The 20,870-nt window shown below is 42.4% G+C and overlaps 1 protein-coding gene across 4 annotated transcripts; it reads right to left on the reverse strand.

Moving 5' to 3' along the window:
* Positions 1-2,099: 2,099 nt before the first annotated feature.
* Positions 2,100-19,846, reverse strand: SUMO1 (small ubiquitin like modifier 1). Of its 4 annotated transcripts, none has more exons than XM_044978543.1 (5): positions 19,747-19,846; positions 9,442-9,516; positions 8,014-8,091; positions 3,855-3,926; positions 2,100-2,970 (listed from the first exon to the last, which is right to left on the reverse strand). In XM_044978543.1, the coding sequence occupies exons 1-5, from the start codon at positions 19,807-19,809 to the stop codon at positions 2,902-2,904; spliced, it is 357 nt and encodes a 118-aa protein (XP_044834478.1). In that variant the 5' UTR covers positions 19,810-19,846; the 3' UTR covers positions 2,100-2,901. The 4 variants fall into 4 exon arrangements, with proteins under 4 accessions (XP_044834478.1, XP_044834477.1, XP_044834479.1 ...); XM_044978542.1 differs by lacking the exon at positions 19,747-19,846 and adding an exon at positions 19,442-19,567 and having other exon boundaries at positions 8,014-8,086; XM_044978544.1 differs by lacking the exon at positions 19,747-19,846 and adding an exon at positions 19,378-19,473 and having other exon boundaries at positions 8,014-8,086.
* Between the last annotated feature and the right edge of the window lie 1,024 nt (positions 19,847-20,870).

The raw sequence follows: 20,870 nt of genomic DNA on the forward strand, positions 1-20,870 counted from the left end.
GTACCCTAAGACTCTCTAGCAGTCTCAAAAGAGGGTTCTATGCAGTCCCTCCTCACCTGAGAAGGGAATGTAAATCAGCATATAAAACACAGATTGGGAGGAAAAGGATCCAGCAGTTGGTATGCTAGCCTTGAAGTCAAGAGATCTGGGTACAATTCCCAGCTGTGCTACAGTCTCTCTCTGCCTCAGTTCCTCCTCTGTAATTTCCTACCACACTGAGATGTTGTGAGGATGCATTTATTAGAAAGATGGAGAGGTGCTCAGATACTGCTGTTACAGAGGCATGTAAGTACCTAAGATATAGCTATTTTTGGTATTTTGGAAAGCATATAGGAAACAGTATTTTGCTCCACCATATGTTATATTGGTGATTTGTTCTTTTGAAGGTCATTTTTCTTCTGGGAATCATTTGGTTAAACAGAACACTTAAAAAATTCCATATTCTCTTTTTTAAACCAAAATTTTAATATTTTAAAATAATTGTTTAGTGCAGCTAGGAGTACAAAAGAAGTGTACTACTAGATTGGAAAAGGGACACAAAGCACAAGCATGAAAGGAAATGCATTTATAATTGTACAGTGAGCTCCATAAACAACCCTCAAAACCTATCTGCGAAAATATAAAACATATTTTAGCAAAATGGCAATGTAAATTGAGTTTTCATGAGAAGTGCTTGATGTAAAAACCTGCCAACTCAAGTCCTGTTTATTTGCACATCACGTGGAGCACAGGCAGAGCAATGCATTTTTCTACACCGTCCTCCCAATCCACCTCCTACCTGAGCTGTAAGACCCATTTGAGTGTGACATTGAGTATGACACATTCATAATTGTGTGATGCACTGTTGAGATGGCCCAGGCAGGTACCCACAATGGTGGTACCTCGTGAGATGTGGGCTCATTGCAATTCCTAACCAGGTATCCATAACTCATTTTAGATAGAACACCATTCAACTATCAGATGGTAATTACTTTGGGGCACTATTGACCTGGACCATATGTGATGCAGTGATCTAGAGCAGGGGTGGGCAAACTATGGCCGGTTTTGGATCCAGCCCGTGGGATTGCCCCCCACCGCTCTCAGAAGCGGACAGCACCATGACCCTGCGGTCCCCAGGCGGGGGCGGGGGGGGGCGGGCAGAGGGCTCCATGCATTGTCCCTGCCTCCAGGCCACGCCCCCTGCAGCTCCCATTGGCCGGGAACGGGGAACCACGGCCAGTGGCAGCTTCGGGGGAGGTACCTGGAGGCGCAGCAAGAGCAGTGCACGCAGAGCCCTCTGCCCCCTCCCCCACACACATGCCTCAGCACTTCCTGGAACAGTGTGGGGCTGGCAGGCAGGGAGCCTGCCCTGGCCCCGGTGCACACAGCTGCCACCCAGGAGCCGCTTTAGGTAAGCAGCGCCGGGCCAGAGCCTGAACCCTGCCCAACTCCCTGCCCTATGCACCCTGCCTGCACCTCACACCTCTCCTGCACCCCAATCCCCTGCCCTGAGCCCCCTCGTATGCTCCACACCCCTCCTGCACCCCAATCCCCTGCCCTGAGACCCCTCATACATCCTGCACCCCTCCTCTGCCCCAATCCCTTGCCCTGAGCCCCTTCCTGCACACTGCACCCCCTCCCACACCCCACACTCCCTCCCGCACCCCAACCCCTGCTCTGGCCCTGCATACAATTTACCCACCCAGATGTGGCCCTCGCCCAAAAAAGTTTGCCCACCCCTGATCTAGAGGGAAACGGTTAACTTTTTTGGGGGGGGGGGGGGAGAAGACGATTATTTCCTTCCAACTCTCCCTTGCAAGTTACAGGTTTTAATCTAACCTCTAGTGTTAGAATCCAAATTGAAGCTCCAAGTACATATCTTCACCATCCAACAGGTACTGGAAACAGTTAATAGCTTCAAGAGAAAGGAATGCACATTACTATTAAAAAAATAAAAATCAATGAGTATTGAATACTTGGAATAAGCAGGGAACAACAGAATTCTAGTTTACAGCGTATATTTTAAGAGTATAATATTTGCTGGCTCTGATCAATATTTACTAAATAAGCACATCTCTTGCTCTTTCATCTTCAAATATTTGAAAAGAAAATACAAATTGTTAATGTTTATAAAATTGTTTTTCTTGTTTATTTTAATGAAGCTGGTACAGACAACGTCCATTCAAAACCCATGTCCCAGGCCAAAAGGTACAAACGAGAATGTCAGAATACTACAAGTGTCTGCTGTGTACATTCTTGCATGAATATCTGTGTATTAATTGCTATATGAAATAACTTTTCTGGGCTCCTCTGCCAAAATTTAAGAATCAACAGGGTTTTCAATTTTATGTCTTCTGCGTAGCCATCTCTGGAGGAAAGTACAGATGACACCAGTTCTATCTTTTTCATTTCCAACTGGACACAATCTTCTTTCCTGGGCCCCCAGCACAATTTAAGGAAAACAGCTCTCAATTATGGACACACAATTTCTCCATTGTTTAGTTCTCTGAAAAACTTCATCTCCCACTGAAAGTTATAGTCCAGGAGTGAAACAGTCACACATCAAAACTTCAGGGCTGATTTGGAAGTCATTAGGAACACTTGCTCACCTGGCAGATCTTACAACCTTCGTGCCTGAAATGCACGATCCTAGTGAACATACAAATGCATGTGTGTACATGTAATTTTAAAGGGGAGGGGGGAAAGGAGCAGGGCTGCAGCTGGATCACAAGAGTTCAGCACAATAAAAACAGAAATCATAGTGTATAATGAGCACGAGAATTCAAGATATCAGATGTTTGAAAATAAAGTTCCCAGAGATGGGGTGCCAGTTTCAGTTCAGTGTTGAACGCCACATTACAAAAGAACTATTATTTAAAAATAAAAAAGGATTAAGGGGAAAGAAAAAACAGACGGAAGGATCTAAACTGTCGAGTGACCCCCTGTCTGTTCCTGATAAACTTCAATCACATCTTCCTCCTCCATCCCCAGCTGTGAGAACAGGGAAAAAAACAAAAAACAAAACACACAAAATTGTTATAAATCAGATGTTTTGAATGCACAGCAGCTCCTGGACAAGCAAGGGAGCTAAAGGTTTTCTTCCTCTCCCCAGCCAAAAGGACAAAGTGGTGGAAAAATAATCCTCTGTCACTGCCTTATTAGCCAACACTACCAACTTTATTTAGTCCGCTCCCCCACCCCCCAAGTCACTTGTTTCATCTTTGCAGCACATCTAGTTCAGAACTGGCAATATTCTGTGGGAAGTCCAAATCCTTTTCCAGATCTCAAAAAATAATTGGCTATTTTAAAAAAACAAACAAAAAAAACCCACCACCCTTCTCTAACTTTATTCTTGTGCAGCTGTTGCATGATTGTCATGCAATTGTGTACCAATGGCATAATGACTATGCAAATTATAGATCATGTAGCTTACTTGGTTATAACAAAGGACTTTCACCTCAGAAACTACAACTGATATCTAAAGTTTTCAATTCTCCCCTTATGTAGGTTATTCTAGCCAACTGAAAGTTTAAGACCAAAATATGTTTACATTAAAACTGCATAATTCACATCCTGAGTCCAAAAAGGTCAGTCTTTATAACTTCTGCAATACCAGGAAGAAGTTTATGCAACAGTTAAGTATAATCATGATATGGATGGTAAACAGAAAACAAGCTACTTGTGTTTTCCCACCTTTCTCTGGTAAAGATGAGTACATATACTTGTATTAAAAAACATTTTCAAGCAGATAATGGAGGTTTTGACTGAAAAGTGAAATCCCTAACATGTGAAACACAGTCTGACTATTTTTTTTAGTTGTCCCAGGATGCATTGTTTAAGCTGCCACTTGCCTTCTATTAAGGAAAGAAACTCACCTCTTTGGGGGTATGATTATCAGTAATTCTCTGACCCTCGAAGAGGAACCTGAGCGAATTCATTGGAACTCCCTAAAAACAAGCCACAGAAATGTTTAGTAAAGCACATGGAAGCTTTTAAAAATTGATATATTGAAAATGTAAATATTATTTGTGTAAGCAAAGAATTTGAAAACTGAAGATTAGGTACTAGCCCCTGATGTGCAGGCATCTAAGCTGTGTGTATTTTATTACGCACCTAGTGCACTAAAATAGTTATGTGAATGTTAACCTTAAAGAACAATTTTATTCTGAAAGCAGACTGTAGTTGTGTATTTGTCGCAACCACCACCACATGAAGTCTATCCAGTTTACATGAAAAAAAATGTTTTTTTGACTCCTCTCCACCCTGCAAACTCTACCTAGTATCTGAAAGTCAAGCTGGGTTCTTTCTGACTTGCAAATCAACAGTAATACAATTTTTGTTCTCAGAAATAGGGTAGCGTTTCTGTCAATTATATGTATTCTGCCACCCTCTTTCCCAACGCTCCCACACCCAGCATCACCACAAACTGACCAGACTCCTTCCCTCACTATCCTTTTGACACAAGTTGGAGGGGAAGGGGAATCACTCATGTCTGGGAAAAGGGGTGCTGGAAGGCTGGCATCTCTAACGGGGATGAGAAAATAGTGATGCTTTGTCTGTGGTGTATGGTGGTTGTGCTAGTGCAGGGGTAGCCAACCTATGGCACTCACACTGCCCGGGTCCTGGCCGCCAGTCTGGAGGGGGGGTGGGGGGGCTCTGCATTTTAATTTAATTTTAAAATGAAGCTTATTTACTTTACATACAACAATAGTTTAGTTATATATTATAGAAAGAGACCTTCTAAAAACGTTAAAGTGTATTACTGGCTCGTGAAACCTTAAATTCAAGTGAATAAATGAAGACTCGGCACAACACTTCTGAAAGGTTGCCAACCCCTGTGCTAGTGGTTAGGTATGTGTCTGAGGGGAGAAAGAGGGTATGAACAGTTAGACACCGTAACTTTTCCTTTTCCTTGTTTTGTGGATTTGGGTTAGGTATGTGTGTGGGCCAGCTTTAACTGAAACACAACACGGTTTGGTGTATTAATTTCCCAGGTTTTTTCAGATTAAAAAGGATCTCTAACACAGCAATGTCTGACTTAATTAAGAACAGGATTTTTATGAAAGAGTCCAGCTGGCTCAGGAATTTTACTGAGGTCTTTCTTAGAAGACCTATCCAGCCATGCTTCACGAAGATGTATTTCATAGCCACTGCTTTGCCAAAGGTCTTCATCTACTACACAACATAAATGCTGCTTGTACTAGAAAAACCTGCTCCTCTTCCATTAGGACCACTTTGGGACATAAGTGTGACAATAGGCAATGTACTGCTCTCCTAAAGTAGGGCTGGTCAGAACTATATTTTCCTTTTCAACAGACCTTTTGGCTTTTCATCAGCTAACCATTGGTCAAAAGCATTCTATAATGACAAACACCACTAAAAGCCTAAGAAGAGATCTCCAATACAACAGCTCCATGCACAAAGACCTTGATATTTGTCAGAAGCCACTGATTTGTCAAAGACGCTATATTCTTTGTGAAACTATTCCACTGGTACAAAAGCACCACTCCTGAACCTACTGAATTTTCTCACAGACCAGAATCTCCATGAATTGTTCCACCAGTTGAGTGGGTTCAAAAAGAACAGGCTCCTCAACACTCGTTGCTTTGCTGAAGATCCTGTTTTTCATTGAACTGTTCAACTTTACTCCTGAACCAACTGAACAGCTTTGCCAAGATCCAGTCTTCAAAAGTGACAATGTCCTTTGTCAAAGATCTTCTCTGACTCCCCAAACACACTCTTAGATTAGCAAAATTCATTCCCTATGCACCACGTTAGCCACAATTATGGATGCAAGGAAATTACTGGGGGCATACATTAGAAGGCAGTGTTGTATTCTTTCCTGAACCATTCAAAAAGGCTTTTGCACCCCATGTTGAAGAATGGAAGTAGCTGACATAAATGTTATTCATCTGCTAACTGCAGCACACATGGGAAGAGTTAGGGTGAATAATACTAATATTTAAACAAAAAAAAAACCACCCTTCATTCTATAGTATACACATACTACAGTGGTATCCATTCAAACTGCTATAGAATGAGCTTTTGTTATTTAGATATACAAAGTAACCTACAGATGTATGTATCTCACACACACAAAAAACTTGTGCGAAAAGGTTCACAGCATCAGGCCCTAAGATTTTAAGCTCATCATGGCAGTGTTCTCTCATTCATCTGAAAAAGATCCAGCATACATTCAATGAGATGTAAGCAATAAACACTAATACTTTCTTTCTGTACGCAGCAGCAAATCACACAATGACAAGGACACAGAAAAATGAAAACATCATATGACCAAAGAATAAAAAAAGCTTCACTACAAAGCTATTTGTCAACAAGTTTAGTTTGTCTCTATTAACACAAAAAGGTTAGCCATCATTGCTTATGGTCACAGTTGGTAGGGTGAACCTGAAGAAACTCCTGAAGAAAGGGCCACATAAAAGGCTGCTGCTGATTCAACACAGAACAGGCAAACAAGAGAAGTGTTAACTGGTAGTTTTAACAGAATTTCATGTGGAAGATAAATTTGATCCCTTGTATCCGCAGTTAGTATTTAGAGCACAAAAAATGTCCCTATTGGGCAGACCAATGTTCCATCTTGCCCAGTATCCTGTCTTCCGACAGTGGCCAATGCCAGATGCTACAGAGGGAGTGAACAGAGCCGGGCAATTATTGAGAGATCCATCTGCAATTGTCCAGTCCCAGCATGTTGAAGTCAGAGGCTTAGGGACACCCAGATCATGGGGTTGCATCCATGACCATCTTCGCTAACAGCCACTGCTGAACCTATGCTCCATGAACTTATCCAATTCATTTTTTAACCTGGTTTTTAACCTTGTGACCTTCACATCTCCCAGGCAACAAGTTCCACCCATTGACTGTGTATCATGTGAAGAAGTACCTCCTTTTATTTATTTTAAACCTGCTGCCTATTAACTTTATCATTTTCCTTGTGTTATGTGAAGGGATATAACACTTCCTTATTCACTTTCTCTCCACACCATTCATGATTTTATAGACCTCTATCATATCCCCATTTAGTCGTCTCTTTTCCAAGCTGAACAGTCACTTTTGTTGCCCTTCTTGGTACCTTTTCTATTTCTAATGTATCTTTATTGAGATGAGGTGGCCAGAAATGCATGCAGGATTCAAGGTGTGGGTGTAGCATGGATTTATATAGCAGCATTATGATATTTACTGTCTTATTGTCTCTTTCCTAATGGTTTCTAACATTGTTAGCTTTTTTTGACTGCCACTGAACATTGCATGGATGTTTTCAGAAAATTATCCACTATGACCTCCAAGATCTCTTTCTTGAATGGTAAAAACTAATTTAGACCCCATCATTTTGTATGTAACACTGTGACTATGTTTTCCAATGTGCATTAGTTTGCATTTATCAACCCTGAATTTCATCTGCCATTTTCTTGCCAGTCACCCAGTTTTATGAGATCCCTTTGTAACTCTTTGCAGTCTGCTTTGGACTTAACTACCTTGAGTAATTCTGTATCATCCCCAACTTTGCCACCTCACTGTTTACCCCTTCTACCAAAGCGTTAATGCAATGAATTTAGTAGTCGCACATTATCAATTTATTACCATATTAACAGTATTGGCAGTTGTAAGTCTAATTCTGCTCCCATATAATACTGAAAAGTATTCCACAATTCTAAGTGCATTTCACTTTGAGCTGTAAGAGGTAAAGCATCTTTTAAAATACCCATAAGTACATACATGAGCATATTAAAAAAAGGGAGCATTTGCTTTTAACAGCAATTTGTAATTTCAACCAATAATCTGAACACATAACAACAGGACAAAGGTCCACACCATGCTATCCAGCACAAATGCTAATGACTGTCAAACTCAATCAGGAGGTCCACTGTACTTGTTCTGTGGTTGTTGGGTCTATCCCTCTGGTGGGACAAAGATTTGACATGAGTTCACCTGTCCAAGCAGATTCCTTTATTGGGGAAGGGAGGAAAAAGAGGTTAAAGTGCTTTTTCAATAGGATAGTGCCATTGTTTCACAAACCTGTCTCTGACAGTATGATTCTTTGAGTTTCTTGAGATGTGTCGTCATTTTCACCTTGAAGTGAATTTCACTGCTGTCCTAAGAACAGAACAGGAAGAAGTTACCCCTCTTTGTAATAACTATTTGTTTTGTTTGAAGCGGGTTTTAAATTTCTACACTTTATTATTACAAAGTGTATCCAACACCAGCTTTACCGGACAGCTGGACCATCAATGTGCTTACAGTAATGCTTCATAAGTTATCCTACTAGAGATTCATATAACACATTAATCAGAACTCAGCATTCACTTCCATGGGGAGTTCTGCTTAAAAATAGATGGCATGATATGGTTTGTGGTTTGCTAAAGACATTTTGAATTTAAAAAATTAATAGTCTGTCTCTCCATCTTTATCCTCCTCTCTGCCTAATAAAAATATCACCACACACAGCAGATCTCTGGTCTCACGTTCCAGAAGAGGCAAGTTAAGCTCGCACTTCAAAATACATAATAGAACACTGCTCATTTAGAGAGTGTATCACTGTAGACATGCTGTCTCAGCAATACAATAGTAAGTTAAAGTGAAGCTGTAAAGAACTTGTCCTTGTCCTACAAAAAGATGCATTTCTAATCATTTTGTCACCTCTTGCAGTAATGTAAGTGTTTGAAATATCTTCTGTGTCACTGGGCCACATTCAGCCCTTATCTAAGTGATTACAATATCTACTGAAGCTAATTGGAATTGCACCATCTTATGCCTAGACTGAATTTGGTCCCCAGATTCCAACCAGCACCAAATTGCCAGGCTAATAAAGTCTTAACATTCCTAATAGTAAGAGAGTTCAAGTGAACCAGTAGCTCCTGCAGTACTTGTGGTTCTACACAGATTTACTTCAGCTCATGAAGGAAGGCCTTGAAGTTCTCATTCCCGGCACTACTGAAAATTATAGCTTTTATCTCCAAAGAGGAGAAGATGGCTACAGTCTGAATTGGACTCCCCTCCACAAACTGTTAAGTAAACAACCAGTGGCAACTTCACCCCATTCCTGTCTAGGAGGAAAGATGGTCTTTTGCTTAATACTGGATAGGGACTCGGGCTATCTAAAACCAGCTGCTACAGACTTCCAGTATGACCTCAAGCAAGTCACTTAGTCTCTCTGTTCATCAATCCCTCATCTGTAACACAGGGATACTACTAATCCATTCACTCACAAAGGAGTTGAAAGGATAACTTAATTAATGTTTGAGACACTTAGAGCTGTACTGAGAACCGCCATTGGCAACTGGTAAGTAGGAGGGTAATTTGGGGGGAAAACTCCAGATCAAAGAATTGTTAGGGTACCAGAATTCAACTGTTCGTGTGCAATTAAGAGAAATGATCCATCTGTAAGCTATATATATGGACAACCTTGAAATATCCACGAGTAACTGATTATGTAGAAGAACTCACCTGCCCAATGACTTTGAGTTTAATGTATTCTCCCTCTTTCTTATCTCCCAAGTCCTCAGCTGAAGGTTTTGCTTCCTGAAAGAAAAACATTCCACAGGGATATTGATAAATCCCACTTCTTAACTTTCATTGGACAATACAACAATTTCTCCCTTATTACAATGAATCAGCACTACACCAGTGACTCAGCACTATACCAGTGCCTAACAGCATCTTCGAAAGAGAACTGATGAGAGAAGGGATGAATTAGAAGACAGATATGAAAACAAAATGAAATTTTACACCAGTTTAACTCCATTGAAATAAGCTCAAAAACAGAAATATGGAGAAAGCAGTACTAGATCTTTCTCTGTCCTATATGGTAGAATAGCGGCAAAAGTAAACAGATTTTGTTGTGTGTAATAGCATCATTGTGTAAAGATGCATCACAAGTCACTACCACTTTCAAAGCATGAGCAGACCCCTCACTCCCATGTGTAAACAGCATCCTCAATTAATAGCTTGTGTCATGGTTTGTTTGTTATGAGTAAGGCTGCTAGTTTATCACGGAGGTCATGGATTCCGTGACTTTCCGCGACTTCTGCAGCAGCCGGTCGCCTGGCTCAGGGGCAGCTCAGGCAGCCCCTGTGCCAGGCTGCTGCTGGGGCAGTCTCTTGGGCCCCCGCACCCTCCCACCCCAGCAGCAGAGTTTGGGTGTGGGAGGGGGTGGGGCACTTACCTGGGGCTCTCCCCAGAAGCAGCGACATCCCCCTCGCTCAGCTGCTAGGCGGAGGCGTGGCCAGGCAGCTCTGTGGGCTGTCTCCACCAAGAGCACTGGCTTTGCAGCTCTCATTGGCTGGAAACCACAGCCAATGGAAGCTGCGGGGGCAGTGCCTGCAGGTGGAGGCAGCCCGCAGAGCTGCCTGGCCACACCTCTGCCTAGCAGCTGAGGGAGGGGGATGTTGCTGCTTCTGGGGAGAGCCCCAGGTAAGTGCCATCCCATCTGGTGCCCCTATCCCCTCCCACACCCAAACTCTGCTGCTGCCGCAGCTTCCGGGAAGCCCCTCAGGTAAGTACCACGCAGAGCACGCCTCACCCCGTCCCATGCCCTGACCCCCTGCAACCTCCCACATCCAAACTCTGCTGCTGCCTGCGGGGGAGGCATGGAGCCAAGTAGGGAGCCTCCTGGCCCCACCAAACCCCCTCCTCCCTCCAGCACCAGCAGGGGTCCCAGGTGGCGGTACCCCCCAAGCAGCCGGGCTGCCCTCCCCCAGCACCCACAGGGCCCCCAGGCAATTCCCCCCCCCCAAGTTTTATTCAGTGGTATTTTTAGTAACACTCATGGACAGGTCACAGGCTGTGAATTTTTGTTTACTGCCCATGACCGGTCCGTGACTTTTACTAAAAATACCTGTGACTAAAACGTTGCCTTAGTTATAAACCATTTTATAAAACACTGTGTGGGACTAAGTATCTAAGAAATGTTTATAGTTTTAAAACCATTGGATAAATGTGTTATGGTTAAGAATTGTAATGTCTACTTTAACTAGATCAGGATACATTTTATAGGCAAGTCTGATGTATGAACTCTTGAGCAATAAGGTCTTCTACAGGAGTGAAATACACTGAATAATACATTAACTGAGCATTAAACAGAAGAGCTTTCATATTAATTACTGACAGATTAGACACAAGTCAAAGATTTGGTTACATCTAGCCCCATCCTACTTGTCATTGCATATTTTGGGTTAGACTTCCAGTTTTGTACATTTTGATGGATGTGGTGTATTATGGCACTGAACAAGGTTACATCTACACCTCTAGTCACTGCATAAATTCAAGCAGATTTCAGATAGAGAAATCTTTTTAAAAAGTCTTCAGAGAGGAGGATCTCACCAAACTACAGGTCATGTTTCAATCACCTTTCTTCAGCATGCTGTTGCCCAGCAAGATGGACAAGATCATCAAAGCTGTTATAGCTCCCCAATGCCAGAATTCCTTCTTGGCAATAAAAACTTCCATCCTCCCTGCCATTCCCCTTCCACTGTCCTGCCATATTAACATGCCTCAACCCAAATCTCAAGGGACCACTTGTAGGAGTGAGAGGATAGTTTGGATCACATTATTGGCTAGAAAAGGACCAAAAAACAGACATTTTCTGGATACCTAGATCATGGACCTCCTTCATCTAATGGCCAATTGCTCTCCTGAGAGTATAGAAAGGGTTTGCAGAAAGAACATTTTTTGCATTTGTGCACTGGATAGAATAATTCTCCAAAAGAGGAGAGAGACTAATCTCTGCACACCCACTGAAGTATAACATAACTTCATGCTGATTAGTCATTTGCTTTGCTAACACATATGAAATCCATCACTACAAGGGGTATTTAAATTCTAAGTGTATGTAGTCACCATCTCTGTTCACTATGCAAGAGAACCAATTTGCAAGCCAGCCTGCTGTCCTAATAAGAGAAGACTTCACTACCATGCAGAGGATTCAGATTAACTCTTGTCATTGCTCTATCTATCTAGCTGTCCTCACTAGAGTTTCTGAGCTCATGTGGGGTATCGCAGAGTTCATGCTCTTGAGTCTGAAGCAGAGCACCACGACAGCCCTCCTTGGTTGATATGAGTGGAAAGCAATGATCCATAGGAGGCTTGATTCCTGTCCTCCACTCCAGGAAACTGAGGCAGTGCAAGCCAAATGCAATGAGAAAGGGGGATAGTAGGAAGATAAAAAGGGAATTACTGGGATCAAAATATCAGCATGTCACAAAGATGAAGATTAAAGCCTCAGGTAACCCCACTGTACACCAAACTGGAGCAAAAGCAGAGCTGGAATTCGTTTTTTGGGGGGAAGGGGGAGAGAGACTGAAATGGGTTAGAGTCAAGAATGGCATTGCCAACAACTGAAGTTTAAAAAGTAAAATCCCAGTAACCTGGCTCCAAACAAGGGCAGGCAAAACTGAAAGAGATCCCCCTATTGCAGGTTTAAGGAAAGAAAAAATGGGTGGATGGGAAAGCCACCAGAAGAAGTTAAAGAACAAATGCACAGAGTTAGTTGCCATCAAGTCTACCTAAGTTACAATCACTCCTTTGTAAATTAAACATTTCACTAACAGATCACGTGCAAGTCCCTACCACTTAACATGAAGTTAAAAGGCTGGTATTTACTATCATACTAGGAAAAGAAAGGGTTTTTTTACTAAAAAACTTTTACTAAAAGAAAAATGTTAAATAAAACCACTTCTGAATCGGATTCTGACTTTTCAATAGGGCGATAAAAAGTTCCTACAGCCACTGTTTTACAGAAAGAGTTCCTAAGCAGCATAAAAAATGTTCTCTAATACTTACCTCACACTTATGTCATGAGGTTTAATTAATTAGTGCTTGTAAAACAGTTTGAAGTCCTTGGATGAAAGGTGCTGAAAGGGTCAAGTATTTATTATTGCAACTAACGGAACCACAAATCAAAACACTCCAAATGCCGCATTTTAATTTGCTCATAACTAATTTATTGTTACCTAATTGTTTTTTAAAAATAGATCTTGAGCTTCAATTTTCAAGAACATAATATGCAATAAGATTTTAGAATCATGATGATTCGTACACACACCACCAGTGCTGACATTTAGCAAACAAGTGGTGCTAATTTATGTATTCTGCCTATACTTCTAACAGTTTGCAATATTTTAGCTAAAAGAAATGCTACATGAAGCCAATATTATGCTGATTCATTCTTCTATATTTAATTAGAAGTTAAATTTGCTTTATTAGATTCTACAATTTCCCCCTTTATTAAACCAATCTAGACGCCTACCCCTCCTGTGACTTTGTCTGTACCCCATATTCTGGGATTGTTACCTAGGACCCACGAGCTTTTCGTATCCCCCTCCTTTTTTTCTTTATGATCAGTAAGATGATCTTTTATCTCATCCTAATGAAAACAGAACTGATTATATCCCACTTTGGGAATGGGCAACAGGGGACGGATCAACTGATGATTACCTTTTCTGTTCATTCCCTCTGGGGCACCTGGCATTGTCCATTGTCGGAAGACAGGATACTGGGCTAGATGGACCTTTGGTCTGACCCAGTATGGCTGTTCTTATGTTCACTGTTTATATATAAACAGTTTGTTTTAAACCTGCTACCTATTAATTTCATGGGGTGACCCCTGGTTCTTGTGTTATGGGAAGGGGTAAATAATGCTTCCATATTCTTTTTTTCCACACCATTCATGATTTTATAGACCTCTATCATACTCCCCCATTAGTCATCTCTTTTCCAAGATGAACAGTCCCAGTCTTTTTAATCTCTCCTGATATGGAAGCTGTTCCACATCCCCAGTCATTTTTGTTGCCTTTCTTGGTATGTTTTCCAATTCTAATATATATTTTTGGAGATGGGATGACCAGAACTGCATGCAGTATTCACAGCGTAGGTGTACCAGGGATTTATATTCTGGGATTATGACATTTACTGTTTATTATCTATGCTTTCCTAATGGTTCCTAACATTGTTAGCTTTTTTGATTGATGCTACACATTCAACAGATGTTTTCAGAGAACTATCCACAATGACTTCAAGATCTCTTTTCTTGAGTGGTAACAGCTAATTTAGACCCCCATCATTTTATAGGTATTGTTGGGATTATATTTTCCAGTGTGCATTACTTTGCATTTATCAACACTGAATTATGTGTGCCATTTTCTTGCCCAGTCACCCAGTTTCCTGAGATCCCTTTGTAACTCTACACAGTCTGCTTTGGATTGAACTATCATGAGTAATTTTACATCATCTGCAAACTTTGTCATTGCAGTGCTAACCCCTTTTTCCAGGTCATTTATGAATATGTTGAACAGCACTGGTATCAGTACAGATCCTTCCACAACCACGCTATTTACCTCTCTCCATTCTGAAAACAGACCATTTATTCCTACCCTTTGTTTCCTGTCTTGCAAGAAGTTACTGATCCATGAGAGGACATTCCCTCTTATCCCATGAAGATATTTAATTGGAATCTGATTAGTTATTATGGAACACTGTCACATCATTGAACAACTTCTCCTTATCTCTATTACTAGTATCACATTCAATTCAAATGGAAAGAGTTCTTAGAAACAGGGCTTTATACTGCAAACTATTATTAACTTGAATAATCCTTACCCAGGCAAGTAGTTCAATTTATGAGAAAGAGCACTACTTACATCAATAAGGGCAATTATGTGAGCAAAGGTCTGCGGGATCTGGTCCAAAGTTTCCTCTCATCCTCCTCCATATTTATACTGCTAGTTTACTTTCTGCATTTTATTTAAGCCTTGTCTACTTGTTGGGGGACTTATTCTGATGACAGCCATGAGCTGCCAGACACCTGCAGAGCTTCACTAGTGTAAACCCTTAGCAGCAACAGGCAATGCCATTATTTGTACTAGTTAAGTCTACTTCTGCTTGAACTCAGGGTTAAAGTCCACTAGTGTAAATAGTGACTTTTCCTGTCCACACTAGGGATTTCTTCTACATTCGCTACATTAATAGCGGTAATGGGGTCCACACTGGGGATATGTCATGGTCTAATTTTCACTTTCCCTTCTAGCCAGTTTTACTTACTGATTCTCCTATATCAACAGTGCTTGGTTTCTCAACACTGCAGAAGCATTTTAGAGCATTTCCAATTAAAAAAAAAAAACCAAAAACACCACACATTGCAGCTACTCATTAGGTTTCAAAAAACTTCTATGAAAAATTCACATTTTTCATGCCAATACTAGTTGAGAGTGTCATCTAAAGACAGAATACATACACACAAACCGCACACACTACAATTTAATGAACGTCATTAATATTTCCTGAACAAATCTTGGGAATGAAATACGGTAGCCATGATGTGATCTGAATTAGGGGCACTAAACACAACACCACCACCCCAGCATGAGGATAGGCCTAAACAGGAAAGAAGCTTACACTCCGGCTGCAGCTATCAGCCCTCATCTCCTGCTGTCAGATCCGAGCCAGGCTGCAAACCCTGGGGCTGCTTCTCCCTCCTCCGGCCCCGAGCAGGGGGGTCATGGGGCAGGCCGGAGCCGGGGACACCAGCGAATGACCCCCCCCCCCCCATTAAAGCAGGCCAAGGAAGGCTTCCGTTGTATGACCTGGGGCCTAGGCAGAGTGGGAGGCCGGGCCAAGCAGTCACGGGGGGGACCCCGCAGCCCCGGCTGGAGAGGGAGCAGTGTGGGGAGGCATCGCGGAGTGGGGGGGGGGCGCTGTCCGGGCCCTTCTCCCGGGAGGTGCGAAGCGGAGCCCCGCTGAGAAGGCGCAGGGTGGGGGCTGCGCCCGGGCACTAGACGGGGCCAGCCCCCGCCGCTCAAGGGGCCTGCAGGGCCCCCCTACCCCGGCGCCTCTCCCCTCCCCCCCGTCTCCATTGCGGGCTATGGAGAAGCGACGGGGAGGCCGCCGGCCGGGCTGGCTCGGAGCCTCGCGCCCCCCGCCCCGGCCCCTACCTGGTCAGACATGGCTCTGCCCGTGGTCTCCGGCGCCAGCCCCGCTCGGTCGCTAGGCTCCTTTCTCTGCCCCTCGGCAGCACAACACAGGCCAGGCGGGCGGGATTTCCTGTGCGCTGAGCTCACTTCCCGCCCGGCGTGGCGGCCTCCCTCCCTCCGCCCGTCTGTCCTTCCCGGGGCAGCCCTGCGGGGAGCGGGCGGCGGCAGCAGCTCCCGGGGGCGGCGGGGCGCTGCTGCGCTCTGTCCCCAGCCGGGCGGGCCGGGCTTTCGGGCCTTGTCAGCCGTGCCGGGTTTCTCCGCCCTGAGCCAAGTTCAGCGTCGGGAAACTAAACCCGGGGCCGGGCCTCGGAGCCGGGCTGCACGGACCGGCGGGGACCGCACACATCTCCCCACTAGCCTCTGCGGCGCCAGCTCCAAGCTGGAACACAGGCTCCAAATGCGCACCCCCGTTCACCACAGGGCCGGTACTGGTAGGCCTACAGGACAGAGTTCGGTCAAAGTTGCCTTAGGTTAGAGTGACCAGACAGCAGGTGTGAAAAATCAGGATGGGGGTGTGTGTGTAATAGGCTTCTATATAAGGAAAGTCTCAAAGGTTGGGACTGTCCCTATAAAAGCGGGGCATCTGGTCACCCTACCTTAGGTCAACCTATGCCCGCACCTGTGTGCATGCAAGTTGGTCTCCTGCTGACCGGGGCACCCTTACAGCAAGTAACACCATCCCCTGCAGGGCTTGGAACCAGGCTTAGCTGTACTCATTCACTCATGTGAATGGCTTGCCAACTACAGAGCCAGTTTCTCCTCCCTTGGTTTTCACACCTCAACTGCTAGAACAGGGCCTCATCCTCCCTGATTGAACTAACCTCGTTATCTCTAGCTTGCTTCTTGCTTGCGTATATATACACACACCTGCCCCTGGAAATTTCCACTACTTGCATCCGACAAAGTGGGTATTCACCCACGAAAGTTCATGCTCCAAAACGTCTGTTAGTCTATAAGGTGCCACAGGATTCTTTGTGGCTTGTACTCAGGGGAGCAGCCGGCCCATCATACAGGCACAACTTGCAACCAGTGTGTGCAGGATGAAGGCCCGAAACCCTACAGCTACATCTTATCAAGGCACAGGGGGCAGAAGAGCCATGCACAGATCAAGAGTTTGTATCCACCTCTGCTCCGCAAACATAGTCAGCGGATATAAAGCAGATATCCGCAGATTTTCAGGGTTCTAGGGAGCAGCCCAAACTGCTCTGATATGTTCACTAGCTTACATCAAATTTCCTGCTGGACATCATTTCAAGGCTGTTTCTCTCAAAGGGACTGTGTGTGTGTGTTTTAAACACAACTCTTGCCACTTATTTCCCACTAGAAGCTGTTACTCATCTGTTTTACATAGCAACTGAGCTCTATGAAAATGTCACTAACATGATTAATTTAACCAAATTAAAAAACAGCAGGAACAGAAGAACTCTAACACCAAGATCAGGACAGACAAGACAGTTTGTCTCTAAATAGGTTGCCTTTCATAGCTCTCATTAATTAACACAGGAATTGCCATAACAGATGACCAGAGGTCTATCTAGTCTTGTATTCCGTCTCCCATAGCAGCCAGTACCAGCTGCTTCAGAGACAGGTGCAAGAAGCAAGCAATTGCTGAATAAAGCATCCACAAGAAAAGTTTCATTCTGACCACCACTAATTAGAGGTTGGCTTATGACCTGAATCATGAGGGTTTACAAAGCAGTTAGTTGTGATCTTCAATCCAGTGGTTGGGACAATTATACATGGCTCTATTTTAAAAAAACACATTAATTTTATTGAATATTCGTTCATTATGATCGCTAAAATTTTAAACAAATATATATATACTTGGCAATGGGCTTTTAAAAACTTTTCTCAGGTTACAGTAGGTTTGGTATACAGGTGAAGAAAAAAAAATATAATGCTATGTAAATAATAGGATTGGTCTAATGCACCAGTGCAAATCTCAGATGTAGACACATGTTGAACCACTGCAACGAAAGCTCTGGTTTGCAGCAGTGCAGCGCAGCCATGGCAGAGGTATGCATCAGTAGCGACATTGGTGAAAATTCTTCTAATGTAGACTGACCTACGGTATTGGTGGGTTGGACTGCAATACTTACTAGTATTCTTTTATGCCAGATATTTAAAAAAAAAAAAAAAGTAGTACTTAGGTTCCATTTTGTCTTCTGAACATGCTCACTGTGGAGAAGACTATATTGGTAAATATATATTTTGCTTTAAGTACTAACTACATGTAAAAATACATGTAATAAGAGCTGACTGGCAAGGGGTAGTGGAAGTACTTCTTCAGATAAATGGATATAATCACTCGAATTTGGTCCCAATGGAAGATGAGAATCCTACTTGAACTCTCTTACCTAGCCAGGCTTTTAACTTGATTGAAACAGCTATCTATTGAACAGGGAAATCACACTGTCCAGGGACATCAGTTCTGAGTAGAAGGGGCAGGATGAATCCAGTCCCTTGTTTAGTCCTTTATCCTCATGCAAAACCCTACCAACTCTGAGTGGTAGTCTTTTTACACTCACTTTGCACAAGTATAAATTAACAGACAAGGTGAACAACAGAATCTGACTTTACATCTGCATTGCTGTGTTTCATAATCAACTGAGGGCTTCTTGAAACAACACTGCATCAAGGGGCAGACTTGCATCAACCAACTGGGGGATGCATTACTACAGTTCTGAGAAACTGTTTATATGACAATTCATGGAATGAAATCAATGGAGAAGGAATTACTATTTAGTTGTGGCATTAAAAGACAAAAAGCATCAGAAAGAAACAAAAGTTCAACATGGACCCACATACTCAACTACAAAAATGCATTTTCTTCCTTTTTAGAAAAGCTTTCTTGGACTGCAAAGCCAAAAGCAGCAATCCAACATCATGAGAGCTAAAGGTAAAAGCTCATAATGAACAGAAGAGACTCAAGAATCCACAAACAAAAAATGAACTATATGGATACTTTAAACTAACCCAGATAACACTAACAGAAAATAGCAGATACCAAATCATGTTCCAAGTTCTATTACTTAGTTTCACCATGAATACATTTGTAACAGATTATTTTGGGATTTAGATGTGTGTTCAATTTTCAGCTCTACCATACACTTCCTGTGTGACTTTGAGCAAGTCCCCACACTTAAAATGGCAATAATAATACATCTTTTTGCCCACTGTCTTGTTTACAAATAAATTCTTTACAGCAAAAAGCATTTCTTACTATGTGTTTGTACCATGCCTAGCACAATGGGGTCTTGATATTAGCTGAGCCTCCAAGAACAAATGATGATAATACATCAAGGCAAATTACACAACGTACACCTCAGCTAGAGCTCAAGCACCTTCAACGCGTACTTCATTTAAAACTAAAATACAACAAAAAGTACCCTGTCTTTTAAGAACCAGATATACACACCAACAGTTTCTCTCAGCCATGTCCACACTAATCCTTGCTGGCACAATCACAGCCAGCACCTTACCTCTTCTGTAAGCTCACTTCTACCTCTTTCAGTTCATTCCCAGGTGCTATATATAATCTTTCCTTCTTATTCTTATCCCTCCCCATCTTGTAGGAAAATCAGCTGCCTGATGCCAATAAGATTAATCACCATTCATTCAATGAGCAAGTAACCTACCCTTATTTACAGAATTAAAAGGCTAATGACTGTTTGGGAAAGGTTTTTAACTACTTCCCTGCCTGTCTCTGTGTTGGCCCCTTTACTCCACCACACAGTTCCTCTCATATCTTTAGTATGGGACCCACTAGAAAGCTCACAATACCAACCTGCAAAGCTGGATGGTGCTTAGATACTAATATAGTGGTGGGCACCCATACAAAACCTGACATAGATAGAGACGATGAGTAATATTCAGTGCTGAACCAGGGTCACCGTTATAGTCAAAACCTTTTGAACCAGAAAGCCTAGAAACTGCTTTTTTATACCAGTGGAATGCTCTTCTCAGTGGAATGAAACATCTTTTTCTAGACAAGATGACTGTCAGGTACTGGATTTTAAAATCATGGCATTAACTATTTTTTAGAAGCTGTTATAGATCATTTTAGAGGGTTTTTTTACATATAATTAACTAGTATTTTTGTTCTCCCTCATAAATCTATACAGCTGGATTCACAGTGCTAATTAAACCTAGCTAGAGTGATTAAAAAATCACGATCAAGAGACAAATCATGATCACTTTAGTAATTAGAGAACTTGCATTACCTTCAGTGGCATTACCTGTATGAATAAAGTGAACAGATCTGGGTAAAAATTTGGGTCAGCTTGGGATCAAAACTCTCAAATACTATAATTTTTTCTCTGAAAAATATAAATTAACATAATATTTTGCTCTTCTGTAGCAGCTTCCATCTGTGAATCTCAAAGTGCCTTACAAACATCAATTATCTCAGCTTCACAAACACACTTGTCTATGGGGCCTGATCTTTGTAAAGGCTGGGCACCTGCTTCTCTTATTTAAATAATGTGTCACTGTTTCATTTGGGTATTTTTTTTTAAAGGTACTAAAATATAAAGGAAAACTGTTAATCTTGAGGAGCCAATGCTAAAGTCTTTTCACATACAAAATTTCCATTGAAATCAATGGGAGTTCTGTGCATGGAATGACTGCAGAAGTAGACCCTTATTTATGCAGAATTTGACCAGATTTCTGGCTATTGGCCCCACCATGTATTCCTTATTCAAGAAACAGGAAATAAGAATTCAAATGGAGGCTGACTCAGATCGAGTTCTGGATTAAACAAATCCCCTTAGATGGAGTAGTGAGTGTCTGACAATTTATCAGGCATAGGCATCACTTGGAACCTCTCTTTCCCCTTCATTTTTTAATTCCTACATGTTCCCATGTACCTTGAACACAATCCTGCATTCCTTACTCAGGTAATAATCTATC

The sequence above is a fragment of the Mauremys mutica genome, chromosome 10 (assembly GCF_020497125.1).
Source record: "Mauremys mutica isolate MM-2020 ecotype Southern chromosome 10, ASM2049712v1, whole genome shotgun sequence".
Taxonomy (NCBI): domain Eukaryota; kingdom Metazoa; phylum Chordata; order Testudines; family Geoemydidae; genus Mauremys; species Mauremys mutica.